The sequence below is a fragment of the Eschrichtius robustus genome, chromosome X, assembly GCF_028021215.1.
Source record: "Eschrichtius robustus isolate mEscRob2 chromosome X, mEscRob2.pri, whole genome shotgun sequence".
Classification (NCBI taxonomy): domain Eukaryota; kingdom Metazoa; phylum Chordata; class Mammalia; order Artiodactyla; family Eschrichtiidae; genus Eschrichtius; species Eschrichtius robustus.
In genome coordinates this window covers 66086672-66108551 of record NC_090845.1, presented here as the reverse complement: position 1 = coordinate 66108551, position 21880 = coordinate 66086672, and the positions used below count along the sequence as shown (strand labels likewise).

Below are 21880 nucleotides of genomic sequence, written 5' to 3'. Positions count from 1 at the left end.
TTGGTGGATCTTCTACTAGAATCATTTGAATCCAGAGAGTCAGTATAGCTAATTAAGTTGGAAGTGTTAGGCCCTACAGGCCATATTCCATTACCAAAAAGACAAAAAAACATGAATTCAAAAATCTTCATGATGGGAAGATTTTTTTAAGCCTTAGGAAGATAGCATAATATAGAGGAAAGAGCCCAGACTGGAGTCAAATAGAACAGGATTCTAAGCCCAGCTCTAACCCATATACGTTGTATGGCCTTGGGCCTCAGTTTCCTCATCTGTAAAATAAGGATACCATTTTCTTATAGGACAGAATTATTATGAAGTAGAGATAATATGTGTAAAGTACCAAGTACAATGTCCATCACATAATTGTTCAGTAAATGAAAACTATTATTTTAATTTTGAGCAGTTTTTGGCAGAGTAAATTTATAAAAATTACAAAGCAGTCTGGCTGCCAACTTCAAGTTGGTATGCCTTGTTCCCGCAGTACCAAGCACAGTGCCCAACCCATAGTGAGCATTTAACAAGTATATGCTGAGTGACTTTAGGGGGAAACATAAGTTCAGAGTAAGATCTGAGAAGATAAGAAGGAGGTAGCCTTACAGGATGTGAGTTTTTCTTATACTGAAAGCCAATAGACAGACCTGGGAATTAGTTGCAGCCTAGAATCAGAACCAACTCCCTGGGAGAACTGTAAGAAAGGGATCAGACAGTTCCTTTTATGTAGCTTGTAAAAGGTCATCAAGTGATCTAACACATGCCACTCTGCCCTGTCCTCTCTTTCACTGAGAATCCCAAATTTAGTGTGCATGAGTCACTTAGGGAGATTATCGAAATTCCAACTCTCTTTCACACACCTTGGTTCTGGTTTAGGAGGGCAGTGGGGGCCCCAGAAACCTGCATTTTTGAATATGCCTCCTAGATGATTTAGGTGATTTGTAGACTATATGTTGAAAAACACTGACCTAAACCATGTATCAAGTGAACTGAACTCTGGGCTGTGCCTGCTTAGGGCTCAGTGTCCTCATCCATTCTCTTGGGCTGTATAATAATTACCCTCATTGTTTTGAAAAATAAAATGTTTTATTCACTAAGAAAAAATATACATGGTCAATAAATGAAAGAAAAGATACTCATCCTCATTAGAAGTCTTAATAATTAAATCAACAATGGGATACCATTTATCACCTATTAAACTGCTGAAGATTTTAAAACTCATAGTATTTAGTTTGGGCAAGGCTGTGTGAAATGGCTAATCTGTTTTGCTGGAGGAAGCATACAACTTTCCTGATGAACAAATTGGCAGTATGTAGCAAGAGTCTGAAAAATATGTATACCCTTTATTACAGTAATTCTGCCTCTAGGAAGTTTTAGTAAGGAAATAAACAGGGAAGTGAACAGATTTTTCTATGCTAAACGGTTCATTATAGTGTTATTTATACCAGCAGAAGTTGGAAACACTATAAAGTCCAGTATTAAGTAGACGGTTAAATTATCATCATAGGATCAAATGTCATACAGTCATTTCTAAATATCATGTTTGTAAAGAGTATTGAGTGTCATGGATAAATGCTCAGATACAAAGTTTGTTGAAAAAGAAGTTCCAAACAAAATGTAATATCTCAGTTTTATAATATTAAATGAATACATTGTAACAGAAAAAATATTGGAGAAAATACACCAACATGTTAATAGTAGTTATTGCTGGATGGTGGGATTATGGATTATTTACTTAATTTTTGTTTTACCTTACATTTTTTATTTCCCTTTTTTTTTAATACCCGTATTGGAGTATAATTGCTTTACAATGGTGTGTTAGTTTCTGCTGTATCAAAAAGTGAATCAGCTACACATATACATATATCACCATATTTCCTTCCTCTTGCGTCTCTCTCGCACCCTCCCTATCCCACCTCTCTAGGTGGACACAAACCACCGAGCATATCTCCCTGTGCTATGAGGCTGCTTCCCACTAGCTATCTGTTTTACATTTGGTAGTGTATATATGTCCATGCCACTCTCTCACTTCGTCCCAGCTTACCCTTCCCCCTCCCTGTGTCCTCAAGTCCATTCTCTATGTCTGCGTCTTTATTCCTGTCCTGCACCTAGGTTCTTCACAACCATTTTTTTCTTTTAGATTCCATATATATGTGTTAGCATACGGTATTCGGTTTTCTCTTTCTGACTTACTTCACTCTGTATGACACACTCTAGGTCCATCCACCTCACTACAAATAACTCAATTTCGTTTCCTTTTATGGCTGAGTAATATTCCATTGTATATATGTGCCACATCTTCTTTATCCATTCATCTGTCGATGGACACTTACGTTGCTTCCATCTCCAGGCTATTGTAAATAGAGCTGCAATGAATACTGTGTTCCATGACTCTTTTTGAATTATGGTTTTCTCAGGGTATATGCCCAGTAGTGGGATTGCTGGGTCGTATGGTAGTTCTATTTTTAAGGAACCTCCATGCTGTTCTCCATAGTGGATGTATCAATTTACATTCCCACCAACAGTGCAAGAAGGTTCCCTTTTCTCCACACCCTCTCCAGCATTAATTGTTTGTAGATTTTTTGATGATGGCCATTCTGACTGGTGTGAGGTGATACCTCATTGTAGTTTTGATTTGCATTTCTCTATTGATTAGTGATATTGAGCATCCTTTCATGTATTTGTTAGCGATCTGTATATCTTCTTTGGAGAAATGTCTATTTAGGTATTCTGCCCATTTTTGGGTTGGGTTGTTTATTTTTTTTGATATTGAGCTGCATGAGCTGCTTGTATATTCTGGAGATTAATTATTTGTCCCTTGATTCATTTGCTAATATTTCTCCCATTCTGAGGGTTTTCTTTTCATCTTGTTTATGGTTTCCTTTACTGTGCAAAAGCTTTTAAGTTTCATTAGGTCCCATTTGTTTATTTTTGTTTTTAATTCCCTTTCTCTAGGAGGGGGGTCAAAAAGGATCGTGCTGTGATTTATGTCAAGAGTGTTCTGCCTATGTTTTCCTCTAAGAGTTTTATAGTATCTGGTCTTACATTTAGGTCTTTCTCCATTTTGAGTTTATCTTTGTGTGCGGTGTTAGGGAGTGTTCTAATTTCATTCTTTTACATGTAGCTGTCCACTTTTCACAGCTCCACGTATTGACGAGGCTGTCTTTTCTGCATTGTATATTCTTGCCTCCTTTATCAAAGATAAGGTGACCATATGTGTGTGGGTTTATCTCTGGGCTTCCTATCCTGTTCCGTTGATCTATATTTCTGGTTTTGTGCCAGTACCATTCTGTCTTGATTATTGTAGCTTTGTAGTATAGTCTGAAGCCAGGGAGCCTGATTCCTCCAGCTCCGTTTTTCTTTCTCAAGATTGCTTTGGCTATTCAGGGTCTTTTGTGTTTCCATGCAAATTGTGAAATTTTTTGATCTAGTTCTGTGAAAAATGCCATGGGTAGTTTGATACAGATTGCACTGAATCTGTAGATTCCTTTTGGTAGTATAGTCATTTTCACAATATTGATTCTTCCAATCCAAGAACATGGTATATCTCTCCATCTGTTTGTATTATCTTTAATTTCTTTCATCAGTGTTTTACAGTTTTCTGCATACAGATCTTTTGTCTCCTTAGTTGGGTTTATTCCTAGCAATTTTATTCTTTTTGTTGCATTGGTAAATGGGAGTGCTTCCTTAATTTCTCTTTCAGATTTTTCATCATTAGTGTATAGGAATACAAGATATTTCTGTGCATTAATTTTGTATCCTGCTACTTTACAGAATTCGTTGATTAGCTCTAGTAGTTTTCTGCTAGCATCTTTAGGATTCTCTATGTATAGTATCGTATCATCTGCAGGCAGTGACAGTTTTACTTCTTCTTTTCCGATTTGGATTCCTTGTATTTATTTTTCTTGTCTGATTGCTGTGGCTAAGACTTCCAAACCTATGTTGAATAATAGTGGTGAGAGTGGGCAACCTTGTCTTGCTCCTGATCTTAGTGGAAATGGTTTCAGTTTTTCACCATTGAGAACAATGTTAGCTGTGGGTTTGTCATATATGGCCTTTATTATGTTTAGGTACGTTCCTTCTCTGCCTACTTTCTGGAGGGTTTTTATCATAAATGGGTATTGAATTTTGTCAAAAGCTTTTTCTGCATCTATTGAGGTGATCATATGGTTTTTCTCCTTCAGTTTGTTAATATGGTATATCACGTTGATTGATATGCGTATATTGAAGAATCCTTGCATTCCTGGGATAAATCCCACTTGATCATGGTGTATGATCCTTTCAATGTGCTGTTGGATTCTGTTTGCTAGTATTTTGTTGAGGATTTTTGCATCTATGTTCATCAGTGATATTGGTCTGTAGTTTTCCTTTCTCGTGACATCTTTTTCTGGTTTTGGTATCAGGGTGCTCGCGGCCTCGTAGAATGAGTTTGGGCATGTTCCTCCCTCTGCTGTATTTCAGAAGACTCTGAGAAGGATACGTGTTAGCTCTTCTCTAAATGTTTGGTAGAATTCACCTGTGAAGCCATCTGGTCCTGGGCTTTTGTTTGTTGGAAGATTTTAAATCACAGTTTCAACTTCAGTGCTTGTGATCAGTCTGTTCATATTTTCTATTCCTTCCTGGTTCAGTATCGGAAGGCTGTGCTTTTCTAGGAATTTGTCCATTTCTTCCAGGTTGTCCATTTTATTGGCATATAGTTGCTTGTATTAGTCTCTCATGATCCTTTGTATTTCTGCAGTGTCAGTGGTTACTTCTCCTTTTTCATTTCCAATTCTATTGATTTGAGTCTTCTCCCTTTTTTTCTTCATAAGTCTGGCTAATGGTTTATCAATTTTGTTTATCTTCTGAAAGAACCAGCTTTTACTTTTATTTATCTTTGTTATCGTTTCCTTCATTTCTTTTTCATTTATTTCTGATCTCATCTTTATGATTTCTTTCCTTCTGCTGACTTTGGGGTTTATTTGTTCTTCTTTCTCTAATTGCTTTAGGTGTAAGGTTATGTTGTTTATTTGAGATGTTTCTTGAGCTAGGATTGTGTTGCTATAAACTTCCCTCTTAGAACTGCTTTTGCTGCATCCCATAGGTTTTGGGTCACAATGTTTTCATTGCCATTTGTTTCTAGGTATCTTTTGATTTCCTGTTTGACTTCTTCAGTGATCTCTTGGTTATTTAGTAGTGTATTGTTTAGGCTCCATGTGTTTGTATTTTTTACAGATTTTTCCTGTAGTTGATATCTAGTTCCATAGCGTTCTGGTCGTAAAAGATACTTGATACCTTTTCAGTTGTCTTTCATTTACCAAGGCTTGATTTGTGACCCAAGATATGATCTATCCTGGAGAATGTTCCATGAGCACTTGAGAAGAAAGTGTATTCTGTTGTTCTTGAATGGAATATCCTATAAATGTCAATTAAGTCCATTTGTTTAATGTATCATTTAAACTTGTGTTTCCTTATTTATTTTCATTTTGGTTGATCTGTCCATTAGTGGAAGTGTGGTGTTGAAGTCCACTACTATTATTGTGTTACTATTGATTTCCCCTTTTATGGCTGTTAGCATTTGCCTTATGTATTGAGGTGCTCCTATATTGGGTGCATATATATTTACAATTCTTATATCGTCTTCTTGGATTGATCCCTTGATCATTATGTAGTGTTCGTCTTTGTCTCTTGTAATAGTCTTTATTTTAAAGTCTATTTTGAGAAGACCTTCAGGATGGTGAAAGAGTAAGACGTGGAGATCACCTTACTCCCCACAGATACATCAGAAATACAGCTACATGTGGAACAACTACTACAGAACACCTACTGAATGCTGGCAGAAGATCTCAGACCTCCCAAAAGGCAAGAAACTCCCCAAGCACCTGAGTAGGAGGGAGTTGTGAAGGAGGAAAAGTTTCCACACACTAGAAAGCCCCTTCACTGGCGGAAACGGGGGTAGGCTGGGGGTAGCTTCGGAGCCACGGAGGAGAGCACAGCAACAGGGGTGCAGAGGGCAAGGCAGAGAGATTCCCGCACGGAGGCTCGGTGCTGACCAGCCCTCACCAGCCCGAGAGGTTTGTCTGCTCACCCACCGGGGCTGGTGGGGACTGATATCTGAGGCTTGGGCTTCGGAGGTCAGATCTCAGGGAGAGGACTGGGGTTGGCTGCGTGAACACAGTCTGAAGAAGACTAGTTCACCACAGCTAGCTTGGAGGGAGTTGGGCAATAGTCTGGAACTGCTGAAGAGGCAACAGACTTTTTCGTGACTCTTTGTTTTGCGGTGCGCGAGGAGAGGGGGTTAAGAGCACCACCTAAACGAGCTCCAGAGATGGGCGCGAGCTGTGGCTCTCAGCATGGACCCCAGAGACGGGGATGGGATGCTAAGGCTGCTGCTGCAGTCACCAAGTAACCTGTGTGCATGCACAGGTCACTATCCACACCTCCCTTCCAGGGAGCCTGTGCAGTCCGCCACTGCCAGGGTCCTGTGATCCAGGCACAACTTCCCCGGGAGAACACACGGCATGCCTCAGCCTGTTGCAACGTCATGCTGGCCTCTGCCGCCGCAGGCTTGCCCCGCCTTCCGTACCCCTCTCTCCCCCCGGCCTGAGTGAGCCAGAGCCCCATAATCAGCTGCTACTTAGACCCCGTCTTGTCTGAGCGAAGAACAGATGCCCTCAGGTGACCTACACGTAAAGGCAGGGGCAAATCCAAAGCTGAACCCCAGTAGCTGTGCGAACAAAGAAGAGAAAGGGGAATTTCTCCCAGCAGCCTCAGGAGCAGTGGATTAAATCTCCACAGTCAACTTGATATACCCTGCATCTGTGGAATACCTGAATAGACAACGAATCATCCTAAATTGAGGTGGTGGACATTGCAAGCAACGATATATATATTTTTTCCCTTTTTCTCTTTTTGTGAGTGTGTATGTGTATGCTTCTGTCTGTAATTTTGTCTGTATAACTTTGCTTTTACCATTTGTCCTAGGGTTCTGTCTGCCCGTTTTCTTTTTTTTCAAATATGGTTTTTAATTTTTTCTTATCATTGGTGGATTTGTTTTTTGTTTTGGTTGCTATCTTGTGTCTTTGTTTCCTTTTTCAATTACCTTTTAATTTTTAATAATTATTTTTTATTTTAATAACTTTATTTTATTTTATTTTATTATTTTTTTCTTTCTTTCTTTCTTTCTTTCATTTTTTTCTCCCTTTTATTCTGAACCTTGCAGATGACAGGATCTTGGTGCTCCAGCCAGGTGTCAGGCCTGTGCCTCTGAGGTGGGAGAGCCGAGTTCAGGACATTGGTCCACCAGAGACCTCCCAGCTCCACATAATATCAAACAGCGAAAGCTCTCTCAGAGATCTCCATCTCAACGCCAAGACCCACCTCCACTCAATGACCAGCAAGCTACATGCTGGATACACTATGCCAAACAACTAGCAAGACAGGAACACAAGCCCACCCATTAGCAGAGGTGCTGCCTAAAAACATAATAAGGTCACAGACACCCCAAAACACACCACCAGACGCAGACCTCCGCACGAGAAAGACAAGATCCAGCTTCATCCATCAGAACACAGGCACTAGTCCCCTCCACCAGGAAGCCTACACAACCCACTGAACCAACCTTAGCCACTAGGGGCAGATACCAAAAACAACGGGCACTACAGACTTGTAGGCTGCAAAAAGGAGACCCCAAATACAGTAAGTTAAGCAAAATGAGAAGACAAACAAACGCACAGCAGATGAAGGAGTGAGGTAAAAACACACCAGACCAAACAAATGAAGAGGAAATAGGCAGTCTACCTGGAAAAGAATTCAGAGTAATGATAGTAAAGATCCAAAATCTTGGAAATAGAATGGAGAAAATACAAGAACGTTTAACAAGGACCTAGAAGAACTAAAGAGCAAACAACAATGATGAACAACACAATAAATACAAAATTCTCTAGAAGGAATCAATAGCAGGATAACTGAGGCAGAAGAACGGATAAGTGACCTGGAAGATAAAATAGTGGAACTAACTACCGCAGAGCAGAATAAAGATAAAAGAATGAAAAGAATTCAGGACAGTCTCAGAGACCTCTTGGACAACATTAAACGCACCAACATTCGAATTATAGGGGTCCTAGAAGAAGAAGAGAAATAGAAAGGGACTGAGAAAATATTTGAAGAGATTATAGTTGAAAACTATCCTAATATGGGAAAGGAAATAGTTAATCAAGTCAAGGAAGCACAGAGACTCCCATACAGGATAAATCCAAGGAGAAACACACCAAGACATATATTAATCAAACTAGCAAAAATTAAATACAAAGAAAAAATATTAAAAGCAGCAAGGGAAAAGCAATATATAACATAGAAGGGTATCCCCATAAGGTTAACAGCTGATATTTCCGCAAAAAGTCTGCAAGCCAGAAGGGAGTGGCGGGACGTATTTAAAGTGATGAAAGGGAAAAACCTACACCCAAGATTACTCTATCGAGCAAGGATCTCATTCAGATTCGACGGAGAAATTAAAACCTTTACAAACAAGCAAAAACTAAGAGAATTCACCACCACCAAACCAGCTTTACAACAAATGCTAAAGGAACTTCTCTAGGCAGGAAACACAAGAGAAGGAAAAGATCTACAATAACAAACCCAAATCAATTAAGAAAATGGCAATAGGAACATACATATCGATAATTACCTTAAATGTAAATGGATTAAATCCTCCAACCAAAAGACATAGACTGGCTGAATGGATACAAAAACAAGACCTGTACATATGCTGTCTACAAGAGGCCCACTTCAGACATAGGGACACATAACAGACTGAAAGTGAGGATATGGAAAAAGATATTCCATGCAAATGGAAATCAAAAGAAAGCTGGAGTAGCAATTCTCATATCAGACAAAAGAGGCTTTAAAATAAAGACTATTACAAGAGACAAAGAAGGACACTACATAATGATCAAGGAATCGATCCAAGAAGAAGATATAACAATTGTAAATCTTTATGCACCCAACATAGGAGCACCTCAATACATAAGGGAAGAGCTAACAGCCATAAAAGGGGAAATCAACAGTAACACAATCATAGTAGGGGACTTTAACACCCTACTGTCACCAATGGAGAGATCATCCAAAATGAAAATATATAAGGAATCACAAGCTTTAAATGACACATTAAACAGAATGGACTTAATTGATATTTATAGGATATTCCATCCAAAAACAACAGAATACACTTTCTTCTCAAGTGCTCATGGAACATTCTCCAGGATAGATCATATACTGGGTCACAAATCAAGCCTTGGTAAACTTCAGATATTTGAAATCGTATCAAGTGTCTTTTCCAAACACAATTCTATGAGACTAGGTATCAGTTGCGGGAAAAAATCTATAAAACATACAAACACATGGAGGCTAAACAATACACCACTTAATAACCAAGAGATCACTGAAGAAATCAAAGAGGAAATCAAAAAATACCTAGAATCAAATGACAGTGAAAACAGAGTGACCCAAAACCTGTGGGATACAGTAAAAGCAGTTCTAAGAGAGAAGTTTATAGCAATGCAATCCTACCTTAAGAAACAAGAAACATCTCAAATAAGCAACCTAAGCTTACACCTGAAGCAATTAGAGAAAGAAAAACAAAGAAAAAAAACCCAAAGTTAGCAGAAGGAAGGAAATCATAAAGATCAGATCAGAAATAAATGAAAAAAATAAAGAAAACAGTATCAAAGATCAATAAAGCTAAAAGCTGGTTCTTTGGGAAGATAAATTGATAAACCATTAACCAGACTCATCAAGAAAAAAGGGGGAAGACTCAAATCAATAGAATTAGAAATGAAAAAGGAGAAGTAACCACTGACACTGCAGAAACACAAAGGATCATGAGAGATTACTACAAGCCACTATATGCCAATAAAATGGACAACCTGGAAGAAATGGACAAATTTTTAGAAAAGCACAACCTTCCGATACTGAACCAGGAAGGAATAGAAAATATTCACAGACCAATCACAAGCACTGAAATTGAAACTGTGATTTAAAATCTTCCAACAGGCAAAAGTCCAGGACCGGATGGCTTCACAGGCGAATTCTATCAAATATTTAGAGAAGAGCTAACAGCTATCCTTCTCTAACTGTTCCAAAGTATAGCAGAGGGAGGAACACTCCGAAACTCATTCTACGAGGCCGCCATTACCCTGATACCAAAACCAGACAAACATGTCACAAAGAAAGAAAACTACAGGCCAATATCACTGATGAACATAGATGCAAAAATCCTGAACAAAATACTAGCAAACAGAATCCAACAGTACATTAAAAGGATCATACACCATGATCAAGTGGGATTTATCTCAGGAATGCAAGGATTCTTCAATATACGCAAATCAGTCAGTGTGATACATCATATTAACAAATTGAAGAATAAAAACCATGTGATCATGTCAATAGATGCAGAAAATACTTTTGACAAAATTCAGCACCCATTTATGATAAAAACCCTCCAGAAAGTAGGCATAGAGGGAACTTTTCTCAACCTAATAAAGGCCATATATGACAAACCCACAGCCAACATCATCCACAATGGTGAAAAAGTGAAACCATTTCCACTAAGATCAGGAACAAGACAAGGTTGCCCGACCTCACCACTATTATTGAGCATTGTTTTGGAAGGTTTATCCACAGAAATCAGAGAAGAAAGAGAAATACAAGGAATCCAAATCGGAAAAGAAGAAGTAAAGCTGTCACTGTTTGCAGAGAGTTCTAAAGTTCTCTTAGAACTTTAGGCTTCATCTTTAGAGAAGCCTAAAGATGCTACCAGAAAACTACTAGAGCTAATCAATGAGTTTGGTAAAGTAGCAGGATACAAAATTAATGCATTCCTATACACTAATGATGAAAAATCTGAAAGAGAAATTAAGGAAGCACTGCCATTTACCACTGCAACAAAAAGAGTAAAATACCTAGGAATAAACCTACCTAAGGAGACAAAAGACCTGTATGCAGAAAATTATAAGACACTGATGAAAGAAATTAAAGATGGTACAAACAGATGGAGAGATATACCATGTTCTTGGATTGGAAGAATCAACATTGTGAACATGACTGTACTCCCCAGTGCAATCTACAGATTCGAATGCAATCCCTATCAAACTGCCACTGGCATTTTTCACAGAACTAGAACGAAAAATTTCACAATTTGTTTGGAAACACAAAAGACCCCGAATAGCCAAAGCAATCTTCAGAAAGAACAACAGAGCTGGAGGAATCAGGCTCCCTGACTTAAGAATATACTACAAAGCTACAGTAATCAAGACAGTATGGTACTCGCACAGAAACAAAACTATAGATCAGTGGAACAGGATAGAAATCTCAGAGATAAACCCATACACATGTGGTCACCTTATCTTTGATAAAGGAGGCAAGAATATACAATGTAGAAAAGACAGCCTCTTCAGTAAGTGGTGCTGGGAAAACTGGAGAGCTACATGTAAAAGAATGAAATTAGAACACTCCCTAACACCATACACGAAAATAAACTCAAAATGGATTAAAGACCTAGATGTAAGGCCAGACACTATAAAACTCTTGGAGGAAAACATAGGCAGAACACTCTGTGACATACATAACAGCAAGATACTTTTTCACCCACCTCCTAGAGAAATGGACATAAAAACAAAAATAAACAAATGGGACCTAATGAAACTTAAAAGCTTTTGCACAGCAAAGGAAAGCATAAGAAGAAAAGACAACCCTCAAAATGGGAGAAAATATTTGCAAATGAAGCAACTGACAAAGAATTAATCTCCGAAATATACAAGTAGCTCATGCAGCTCAGTATCAATAAAACAAACAACCCAATCCAAAAATGGGCAGAAGACCTAAGTAGACATTGTGCCAAAGAAGATATACAGATTGCCAACAAATACATGAAAGGATGCTCAACATCACTAATCATTAGAGAAATGTAAATGAAAACTACAATGAGGCATCACCTCACACCAGTCAGAATGGCCATCATGAAAAATTCTATAAACAATAAATGCTGGAGAGGGTGTGGAGAAAAGGGAACCTTCTTGCACTGTTGGGGGGAATGTAAATTGATATAGCCAGTATGGAGAACATTATGTAGTTTCCTTCAAAAACTAAAAATAGAACTACCATACGACCCAGCAATCCCATTACTGGGCATATACCCTGAGAAAACCATAACTCCAAAAGAGTCATGTACCACAATGTTTATTGCATCTCTGTTTACAATAGGCAGGACCTGGAAGCAACCCAAGTGTCCATCGACAGATGAATGGATAAAGAAGATGTGGCACATATATACAATGGCATATTACTCAGCCATAAAAAGAAATGAAATGGAATTATTTGTAGTGAGGTGGATGGACCTAGAGTCTGTGATACAGAGTGAAGTAAGTCAGAAAGAGAAAAACGAATAACATATGCTACCACACATATATGGAATCTAAAAGAGAAAAAATGGGTGTGAAGAACCTGGGGACAGGATGGGAATAAATATGCAGACCTACTAGAGAATGGACCTGAGGACATGGGGAGGGCGAAGGGTAAGCTGGGAGAAAGTGAGAGAGTGGCATGGATATATATACACTACCAAATGTAAAATTGACAGCTAGTGGGAAGCAGCCGCACAGCACAGGGAGATGGGCTCGGTGCTCTGTGACCACCTAGAGGGGTTGGATGGGGAGGGTGGGAGGGAGGGAGATGGAAGAGGGAAGAGATATGGGGATATATATATATATATATATATGTATAGCTGGTTTACTTCGTTATAAAGAAGAAACTAACACCATTGTAAAGCAATTATACTCCAATAAAGATATTTTTAAAAAATTAAAAAATAAAGTCCATTTTGTCTGATATGACAGTTGCTACTCCAGCTTTCTTTTGATTTCCATTTGCATGGAATATCTTTTTCCATCCCCTCACTTTCAGTCTATGTGTCCGTATGTCTGAAGTGGGTCCCTTGTAGACAGCATATATACTGGTCTTGTTTTTGTATCCATTCAATCAGTCTGTCTTTTGATTGGTGCATCTAATCCATTTACATTTATGGTAGTTATCGATATATATGTTCCTATTACCATTTTCTTAATTGTTTCGGGTTTGTTTTTGTAGGTCTTTTCCTTCTCTTGTGTTTCCTGCCTGGAGAAGTTCCTTTAGCATTTGTTGTAAAGCTGGTTTGGTGGTTCTGCATTCTCTTAGCTTTTGCTTCTGTGAATGTTTTAATTTCTCCTTCGAATCTGAATGAGATCCTTGCTGGGTAGAGTAATCTTGGTTGTAGGTTTTTCCCTTTCATGACTTTAAATATGTCCTCCCATTCCTTTCTGATTTGCAGAGTTTCTGCTGAAAGATCAGCTGTTAACCTTATGGGGATTCCCTTGTATGTTATTTGTTGCTTTTCCGGTGTTGCTTTTAATAGTTTTTCTTTATATTTAATTTTTTACAGTGTGATTAATATGTGTCTAGTCGTGTTTCTCCTTGGATTTATGCTGTGTGGGACTCTGCAGTTCCTGGACTTGATTGACTACTTCCTTTCCCATATTTCAGAAGTTTTCAACTGTAATCTCTTCAAATATTTTCTCAGTCCCTATTTTTTTCTTTTCTTCTTCTGGGATCCCTATAATTCGAATGTTCATGCATTCAGTGTTGTCCCAGAGGTCTCTGAGACTGTCCTCAATTCTTTTCGTTCTTTTTTCTTTATTCTGCTCTGCAGTAGTTATTTCCACTATTTTATCTTCCAGGTCACTTATCTGTTCTTCTGCCTCAGTTATTCTGCTATTGATTCCTTCTAGAGAATTTTTTGTTTCATTTATTTTGTTGTTCATCATTGTTGTTTGCTCTTTAGTTCTTCTAGGTCCTTGTTAAACGTTTCTTGTATTTTCTCCATTCTATTTCCAAGTTTTTTGATTATCTTTACCATCATTACTCTGAATTCTTTTTCAGATAGAGTGCCTATTTCCTATTCATTTGTTTGGCCTCTTGGGTTTTTACCTTGCTCCTTCATCTGCTGTGTATTTCTCTGTCTTCTCATTTCCTTAACTTACTGTTTTTGGGGTCTCCTTTTTGCAGGCTGCAGGTTTGTAGTTCCCGTTGTTTTTGTTGTCTGCCCGCATTGGGTAAGGTTGGTTCAGTGGGTTGTGTAGGCTTCCTGTTGGAAGGGACTGTTGCCTGTGTTCTGGTGGATGAGTCTGGATCTTTCTGGTGGGAAGGACCACGTCCAGTCGTGTGTTTTGGGGGTCTTTGAACTTATTTTGATTTTAGGCAGCCTCTGTGCTAATGGATGGGGTTGTGTTCCTGTCTTGCTTGTTGATTGGCCTAGGGTGTCCAGCACTGTAGCTTGCTGGTCGTTGAATGGAGTTGGGTCTTAGAGTTGAGATGGAGATCTCTAGGAGAGCTTTCACGGTTTGATAGTACGTGGAGCTGGGAGGTCTCTGGTGGACCAATGTCCTGAACTTGGCTCTCCCATCTCAGAGGGTCAGGCCTGACAACCAGCTGGAGCACCAAGACCCTGTCAGCCACACAGCTCATAAGAAAAGGGAGGGGAAAAAAGAAACAAAAATAAAATAAAATAAACTTATTAAAATAAAAAATTTTATAAAGTATTAAAAATAAAGAAATAAAAAAGTAATATAAAGAAAAAGAAAGAAAGAAGGAAGAGAGCAACCAAGCCAAAAAACAAATCCACCAGTGATAACAAGTGCTAAAAACTATACTAAAAACAAAACAAAACAAGAAAAACCGACAGGCAGAACCCTAGAACAAATTGTAAAAGCAAAGCTGTCCAGACCAAATCACACAAAGAAGCATACACATACACAGTCATAAAAAGAGAAAAAGGAAAAAAATATATATATATATTAAAAAAAAGAAAGAGAGCAACCAGATCAATAAACAACTCTACCAATGATAGTAAGCTCTAGAAACTAAACTCAGATAAACATAAAACCAGATACAAATTAGACGCAGAAAGCAAACCCCAGTCTACAGTTGCTCTCAAAGTCCACCGCCTCAGTTTTGGGATGATTCATTGTTTATTTAGGTATTCCACAGATGCAGCATACATCAAGTTGATTGTGGAGATTTAATCCACTGCTTCTGAGGCTGCTGGGAGAAATTTCCCTTTCTCTTCTTTGTTCAAACAGCTCCTGGCATTCAGCTTTGGATTTGGCCCCTCCTCTGTGTGTAGGTCGCCTGAGGGCATCTGTTCCCCACCCAGACAGGATGAGGTTAAAGTAGTAGCATGATAGGGGGTTCTGGCTCACTCAGGCTGGGGCGAGGGAGGGGTACGCAGTGCGTGGTGAGTCTGCAGCGGCAGAGGCCAGCGTGACGTTGCAACAGCCTGAGGCTTGCCGTGTGTTTTCCTGGGTAAGTTGTCCCTGGATCTCGGGACCCTGGCAGTGGTGGGCTGCACGGGCTCCTGGGAAGTGTGGATAGTGACCTGTGCTTGCACACTGGCTTCTTGGTGGCTGCAGCAGCAACCTTAGCATGTCATGCCCCTCTCTGGGGTCCGCGCTGATAGCCACGGCTCGTGCCCATCTCTGGAGCTTGTTTAGGTGGTGCTTTGAATCCCCTCTCCTCACGCACCCTGAAACAATGGTCTCTTGCCTCTTAGGCAGTTCCAGACTTTTTCCCGGACTCCCTCCTGGCTAGCTATGGTGCACTAGCCCCCTTCAAGCTGTGTTCACACAGCCAACCCCAGTCATGTCCCTGGGATCTGACCTCCGAAGCCTGAGCCTCAGCTCCCAGCCCCCACCGCCCCGGTGGGTGAGCAGACAAGCCTCTCAGGCTGGTGAGTGCTGGTTGGCACCGATCCTCTGTGCCGGAATCTCTCCACTTTGCCCTCTGCATCCCAGTTGATGCGCTCTCCTCCATGGCTCCGAAGCTTCCCTCTCCCTCCCACCCCCCGTCTCTGCCAGTGAAGGGGTTTCCTAGTGTGTGGAAACCTTTCCTCCTTCAACTTTCCCTCCCAGAGGTGCAGGTCCCATCCCTATTCTTTTGTCTCTGTTTTATCTTTTTTCTTTTTCCCTATCCAGGTACGTGGGGAGTTTCTTGCCTTTTGGGAAGTCTGAGATCTTCTGCCTGCGTTCAGTGTGTGTTCTGTAGGAGTTGTTCCACATGTAGATGTATTTTTGATGTATTTGTGGGGCGAAGGTGATCTCCACATCTCACTCCTCCGCTGTCTTCTCAATGCCCCATATTTTGTATTTTCAACATTTCCAGTTAGCATTTGTTTGTTAACTTCTTTTCTAAATGTAAAATATTTTAAAATAAGTATTTTCTGAAGTTCTACTTAAAGTTTAAGTAGAACTTTAAACTCATTAGTTTTAACTACCATCTCAATACAAGAAATTTTTATATTAGTAATAGGTATAAAAATTATTAAAGTGATTTGAAATAATATCTGTAACTCTGGGGCTGATTATGATATTAAAGAAGATCTTAATTAATTGAGGGTACTGGTTAATGTTAATGAATGGAATCATTTTATTTCCTCTTACTGTTACCTTCCAACTGTTGGATACTGAAAGAGAAGTGGGAGGTGGATGCTCATTTTAAGTAATTTAGCTTTAGTATTCCATGTCAGAATAAGTTGAAATATCAAATGAATGATTGCAGTGAACTTTCTCAAAAATCTATAGCACATAAATTCTTTGTTTTCTGTGTTTTAAGTCCAATTTAAAAGCTTCTGAGAAACATATAAAAACATATTTGGCTTCATTAGTAATTAGGGAAATACTAATTTAAACAAAAAGCACATTTTACCCTTAAAAGTAGCAACAACTAAAACTTATTAATATCCAGCATTGTTGAGGATATGGAGACCTGGCACCCTCGTACACTGTTGGTTGGCATATATGCTGTTGGAGCGTTTTTGGAAGATAGTTGGGCAATTTCTATCAAAGGATAAACATATGCTTACCTTTTAACTCATCAGTGTGCTTCTAGGAATCCTTCTTACAGAAATGCATGGGTGTACATAAGTCATATACAATGATATTTTATTTCAACATTGTTTATAGTAGCAGAAGTTTTAATTAATATCCATCAGTAGAGGAATGGGTAAGATAAATATGATATATTCTTAGTATCACACAACTGTTGAAAAGAATGAGGTAGGTTTCTGTTACTGACATGAACAATCTCCAGGTTGTGTTAAGTGAAAAAAGCAACTTACAAACGAATATATATAGTATGGTCCCACTTCTGTTGGAAAGAAAAAGTGTTTGTTTAGGCACATAAATGCATCAGAAAAAGTCTAGGAAAATACACAACAAATTGTTCACGGTGATTAGCTCTGGGAAAGGAAATGGAGCAGGCATGTGGGGGTGATAAAAGGAGTTATAATGTTTTACTTTTTATGCCTTTATGTCTTTACTATTCTTTGAATTGTTAAATATGAACATGCATGTCTATGTGTGTATATATAAATCTGCTCCAGGATGCTGTCCTCTTCCATAATACCATTTACTACAACCTCTTATATGGAAACATCAATGCTTCACCAGAGGAAGTGTATGCAGTGGCAAAATTAGCTGGACTCCATGATGCAATTCTTCGAATGCCACATGGATATGACACCCAAGTAGGGGAACGAGGACTCAAGCTTTCAGGTAATCAAAGATTTTAGATCTGGCCCCCACTTACATACTCCCTCCACACTTTAATTTGTCAGGGCCATTTACTAGAAAATGTAAAGACAGAGTACAAACATAGTGCTCATCCAGTCTCTTTTGACAAATTCCCCAGTTTCCTGCCTGTCACTGTAAACAATTCAGCTTGCTAGAAGTAACTGTTCTCAAATCATGCAAGTCTCTTTTTTTTTCACTTGCAGCTGCAAACACTGTAAGTGCTTAATAGTAAGTTACTGATACATGTTGAGATCAGTGCTAACTTATTATCCGTAATCTTAATATTAAAGGTAAGCCAAGGTCATTATTCACATGGGAAAGAAGTAAGAGTAGGGACAAGAAATTTGATAGTAAATAGTGTATCTCCTCATAATTTCCTAGATCATTATGGGATGTTTTCAATACTTTAGACCTCCTTATACTTATACTTCCTTACAGCCAACTTCATTTTCATGTCTTTGTTGGTTCAGTGGCCAAGTAAATTTTAGGGCTTGCACATTTTAAGTGTTTAATTATGAGATCATCCTAAAATGACTGAATTTTTTTGAGGATCCATAAAAATGTTTCTTTGCCCTAAATTATTTGAATTCTAAAAGTATAATGATATCTAATGCCTGAAAGTATTAATGTAACTCATATAAACATACTGCATCCTTTACATTTACTCTTCATTCTAGTTTAGTTTGGGGAGGAAATGTATAGATTAGGGATGAGGGTAAGGAAAAAGAATGAAGAATACTCCACATGAATTTTAATGAATCCCTGTTCCTCTTCATTGTAAGCTGGCTTCAGTTATTCACAACATTGATTAGGTACATGCAATGTGCAAGCAGCTGTGCTAAATGATTTGAGAGTTAAAAAGATGAAGCATCAAGGGACCTACTCTCAAGGAATTTGCAGTCTATTAGAAAGTTTTGATCTAGGTTTAGAAAATAAGCAAAGATTATTTTCAAGTTTAGTTGGTTTGTAGTAGCTATTTAGTCATTACCTGATAGTATAAGATGCCTGCTTCATTCCAGTCCACCTTTATACTTTACCATTGCTCTTCATAGGACTTTCCAATAAACTAGCCCACACCCCAGATTATTTATCCATTGGGCTAATTCTAGAGATCCCCAATTTGTCACTTAATACAGACTAGCCCTCTCAAACATGACTTTGCTTCAGTTAGCTATGCTGCATCCCATTTTTCAATCATTTTGTTCCTCTCTGCATGCCTTTGGGGGTAGGAATGTTTAACGAAATTTTATTCTTACCTAATACCCATTGCCTTACAACCAGGCCTCTCAAAATGAGCAATATATTATTTAGCACCTATGCAAATAATTTCGGTAGAGAACAAACAAATGTTTCTTTTCCAAATTCTATTGAGTAGAATTGAAACTGGGTTGGTTTCCACTTGAAATTTGGGAAACATGTGAAAACTAGTTCTTCCTCTGAGTATCTAGTTCTTTTTGGAGCTTTCTGCTGCTGAGTTGCTAGGTGGGTAAGCAGATTGTTCTGGCATACTGCCTGTCTTGATAGGAGAATTTTGAACTTACAAAATGAGGAAGAGTGTGGATAGTATGAATATAAACGTATTCACTAATATTAGACATAAGGAGCCCCTCTTACCAGTTGAAGATAATAATTGAAGAACAGATAAAAGTGAAATAATACTTGTGTACCAGATAATCAACAGGTAGAGCTTGTTTTCTGAACAGGTTACTGATGCTAAAAAGTACAAGTTTTTTCAGACATTGATGAATTAATGGATAATGAACAAGAAAAGAAGCCAAAAGGGACATATTCAGCAAAGCACTATCTTTTGTACTTTCAACCATAGTTTTATGTAAGATTGATGGCCTTAGACCTGCAGGAGTCCCAGTGGAGAAAGAAAGATTGCTTTATTTTCTCTAGAATAAATTTAAAAATAATTATGGGTTTGTACATTGTGAAAGGAAGAGCATTGGACTGGGAATTAGTTGGGGGTAATTAGTCAGTTCTAGCAGATTTTGCTAGAACTTGCCTGTGACCTTGAGCAAATTACTTCACCTTTCTGGGCTTCTGTTTCCTTTCTGTTTTAAAATTCTGCTATGCTAGAGTCCTATAGCAAATAACTAAGGTGAAATAAGAGGTCCTAGTTTGTAGCCTTAACTTTGAAGAGTGCTGTGAAAATAATAGCTTTCTGTCAAAAAAAAAAGTCTTTAAGAATACTGGCTGAATGGTACTTTTTTATGTTAAGAAATAAATTTAGATATTTATAGTTTCATGTCTTCAAGTTTTCAGGCTTCAGATATTGAATTTGGTTTTGGCTTTGTTGATTCTCTAATATTGAAATTTTTCTATCTGAGGTTGCTGTTCATTGGGAAGTAATATAAAGTACATATAAAGTAACATATGTCATGAGCGTATTTCTGGTGAGGGAGGTAATTCTGGAATCAAAGTTGTCACCTCCCCTCCTTGTTCTTTTCGCCTGCCATGAAGTCAGAATTCAGAATCACATTTATGTTCCAGGGAATATAGTTTGTCAAAGGATATTATATATGAACATAAACTCTTATAACTGAGTAAAATGATCAGTAATCAGTAAAGATAAATGTTGAAGGTATTATTTGGTGGTTGTAATTAATGGAAATACTAGAAATATAAAACATGTATGTTATGCTCTCTTAAACTAAAAATTTTCTTTACTAGGAGGAGAAAAGCAAAGAGTAGCAATTGCAAGAGCCATTTTGAAGGACCCCCCGGTCATTCTCTATGATGAAGCTACTTCATCATTAGATTCAATTACTGAAGAGGTAAATGATGGTGAAAACATAAAACTCTTTAATTCAAATTGCTTAACTTTTTTCCTTGGAAGTTTCAGTAAAATAGCTACATTCTTTCATATTTTGAATGAACTTCAATAGAAGGTTCTGTAGAGCCAAAATACCTAGCCCTTTTCCCCAATTTAGGAAGTGTTGATAGTAAGAATGCAGGTCGCATTATATTATCACACTGTTAAGTCCATTTGCAAATATATCTCTTTTTGAAACTGTGTGTGACACGTTATGCTCTTGCTGTATTACCTTTTCATCTTGCAAAGCTGTGGGAATCAACTAACCTGCTGACAAAGGAAGGTTTTAGTCTTTCTGCTTTTTGCCACTTAACATTCATTAAAATAGGTCTTATAAATGATTGTGACACGGTACACACCAGAAAGCCTTTCACTTATCATGGAGCAACTCACTAAGGTTCAAATTAGGCACACACAGCCTGTGGTCCTGGTATCAGTTTATATTCATTTCATAACAAGTATTGTGAAGCACCAAGATGTTATGACACTGACGTCATGGTACTACCCAGCAACTACATTAGACATCATAACATCTTTGTATTAAATACCAAAGTCTTAACAGCAATCATAATTTCATGCATGAATCCCCTTAATCTAAAACTGAAGATAGGCTGATGTAATTTGTCAGTTGCCTCCATTCACCTACGTTTTACCTGAATATATAGTAAATCCCTATTGTTGAAGGATAGGCCTAATTTCAGCTTTAGAGCATATATGACATATATTTGCATATGGAGTTAAGTTTCAGGGCACATTATTTGATCTGCCATATGTTTAAAACAGCTTAATTTCTAAGTCAGTTGTTTAGCATGAGGATTTGTTATATTTATTTAGAAAATTTTTATTTTATTTATTTTTCATGAAAAAGCATTTTATTTTAAATATAGCACTGTGTACATGTCAATCCCAAACTCCCATCTATCCCTCCCCCCACCCTGCCCCCATGATAACCATAAGTTCATTCTCTAAGTCTGTGAGTCTATTTCTGTCTTGTAAATAAGTTCATTTGTATCATTTTTTTTAGATTCCACATATAAGCAATATCATATGATATTTGTCTTTCCCTGTCTGACTTAACTTCACTTAGTATGAAGTATAATCTCCAGGTCCATCCATGCTGCTGCAAATGGCATTATTTCAATCTTTTTAATGGCTGAGTAATATTGCATTGGATATATATACCACATCTTCTTTATCCATTCATCTGTTGATGGACACTTAGGTTGCTTTCATGTCTTGGCTATTGTAAACAGTGCAGCAGTGAACAGTGGGGTGCATGTATCCTTTCAAATGATGGTTTTCTCCAGATATATGCCCAAGAGTGGGATTGCTGAATCATAGGGTAGCTTTATTTTTAGATTTTAAGGAACCTCCATACTGTTCTCCATAGTGGCCATACTATTTTACATTCCCACCAACAGTGTAAGAGGGTTCCCTT

At 38.2% G+C, this 21880-nt stretch overlaps 1 protein-coding gene across 1 annotated transcript in view; it reads left to right on the top strand.

The window, feature by feature from the left end:
• The window catches only part of ABCB7 (ATP binding cassette subfamily B member 7), a 143224-nt gene that overhangs the window by 107314 nt on the left and 14030 nt on the right, over window positions 1-21880 (top strand). Inside the window, exons 13-14 of the mRNA XM_068533725.1 lie at window positions 17435-17606; window positions 20301-20404. Of these exons, the coding sequence (XP_068389826.1) occupies window positions 17435-17606; window positions 20301-20404 (276 nt within the window). The remainder of the gene's footprint in view (window positions 1-17434; window positions 17607-20300; window positions 20405-21880) is intronic.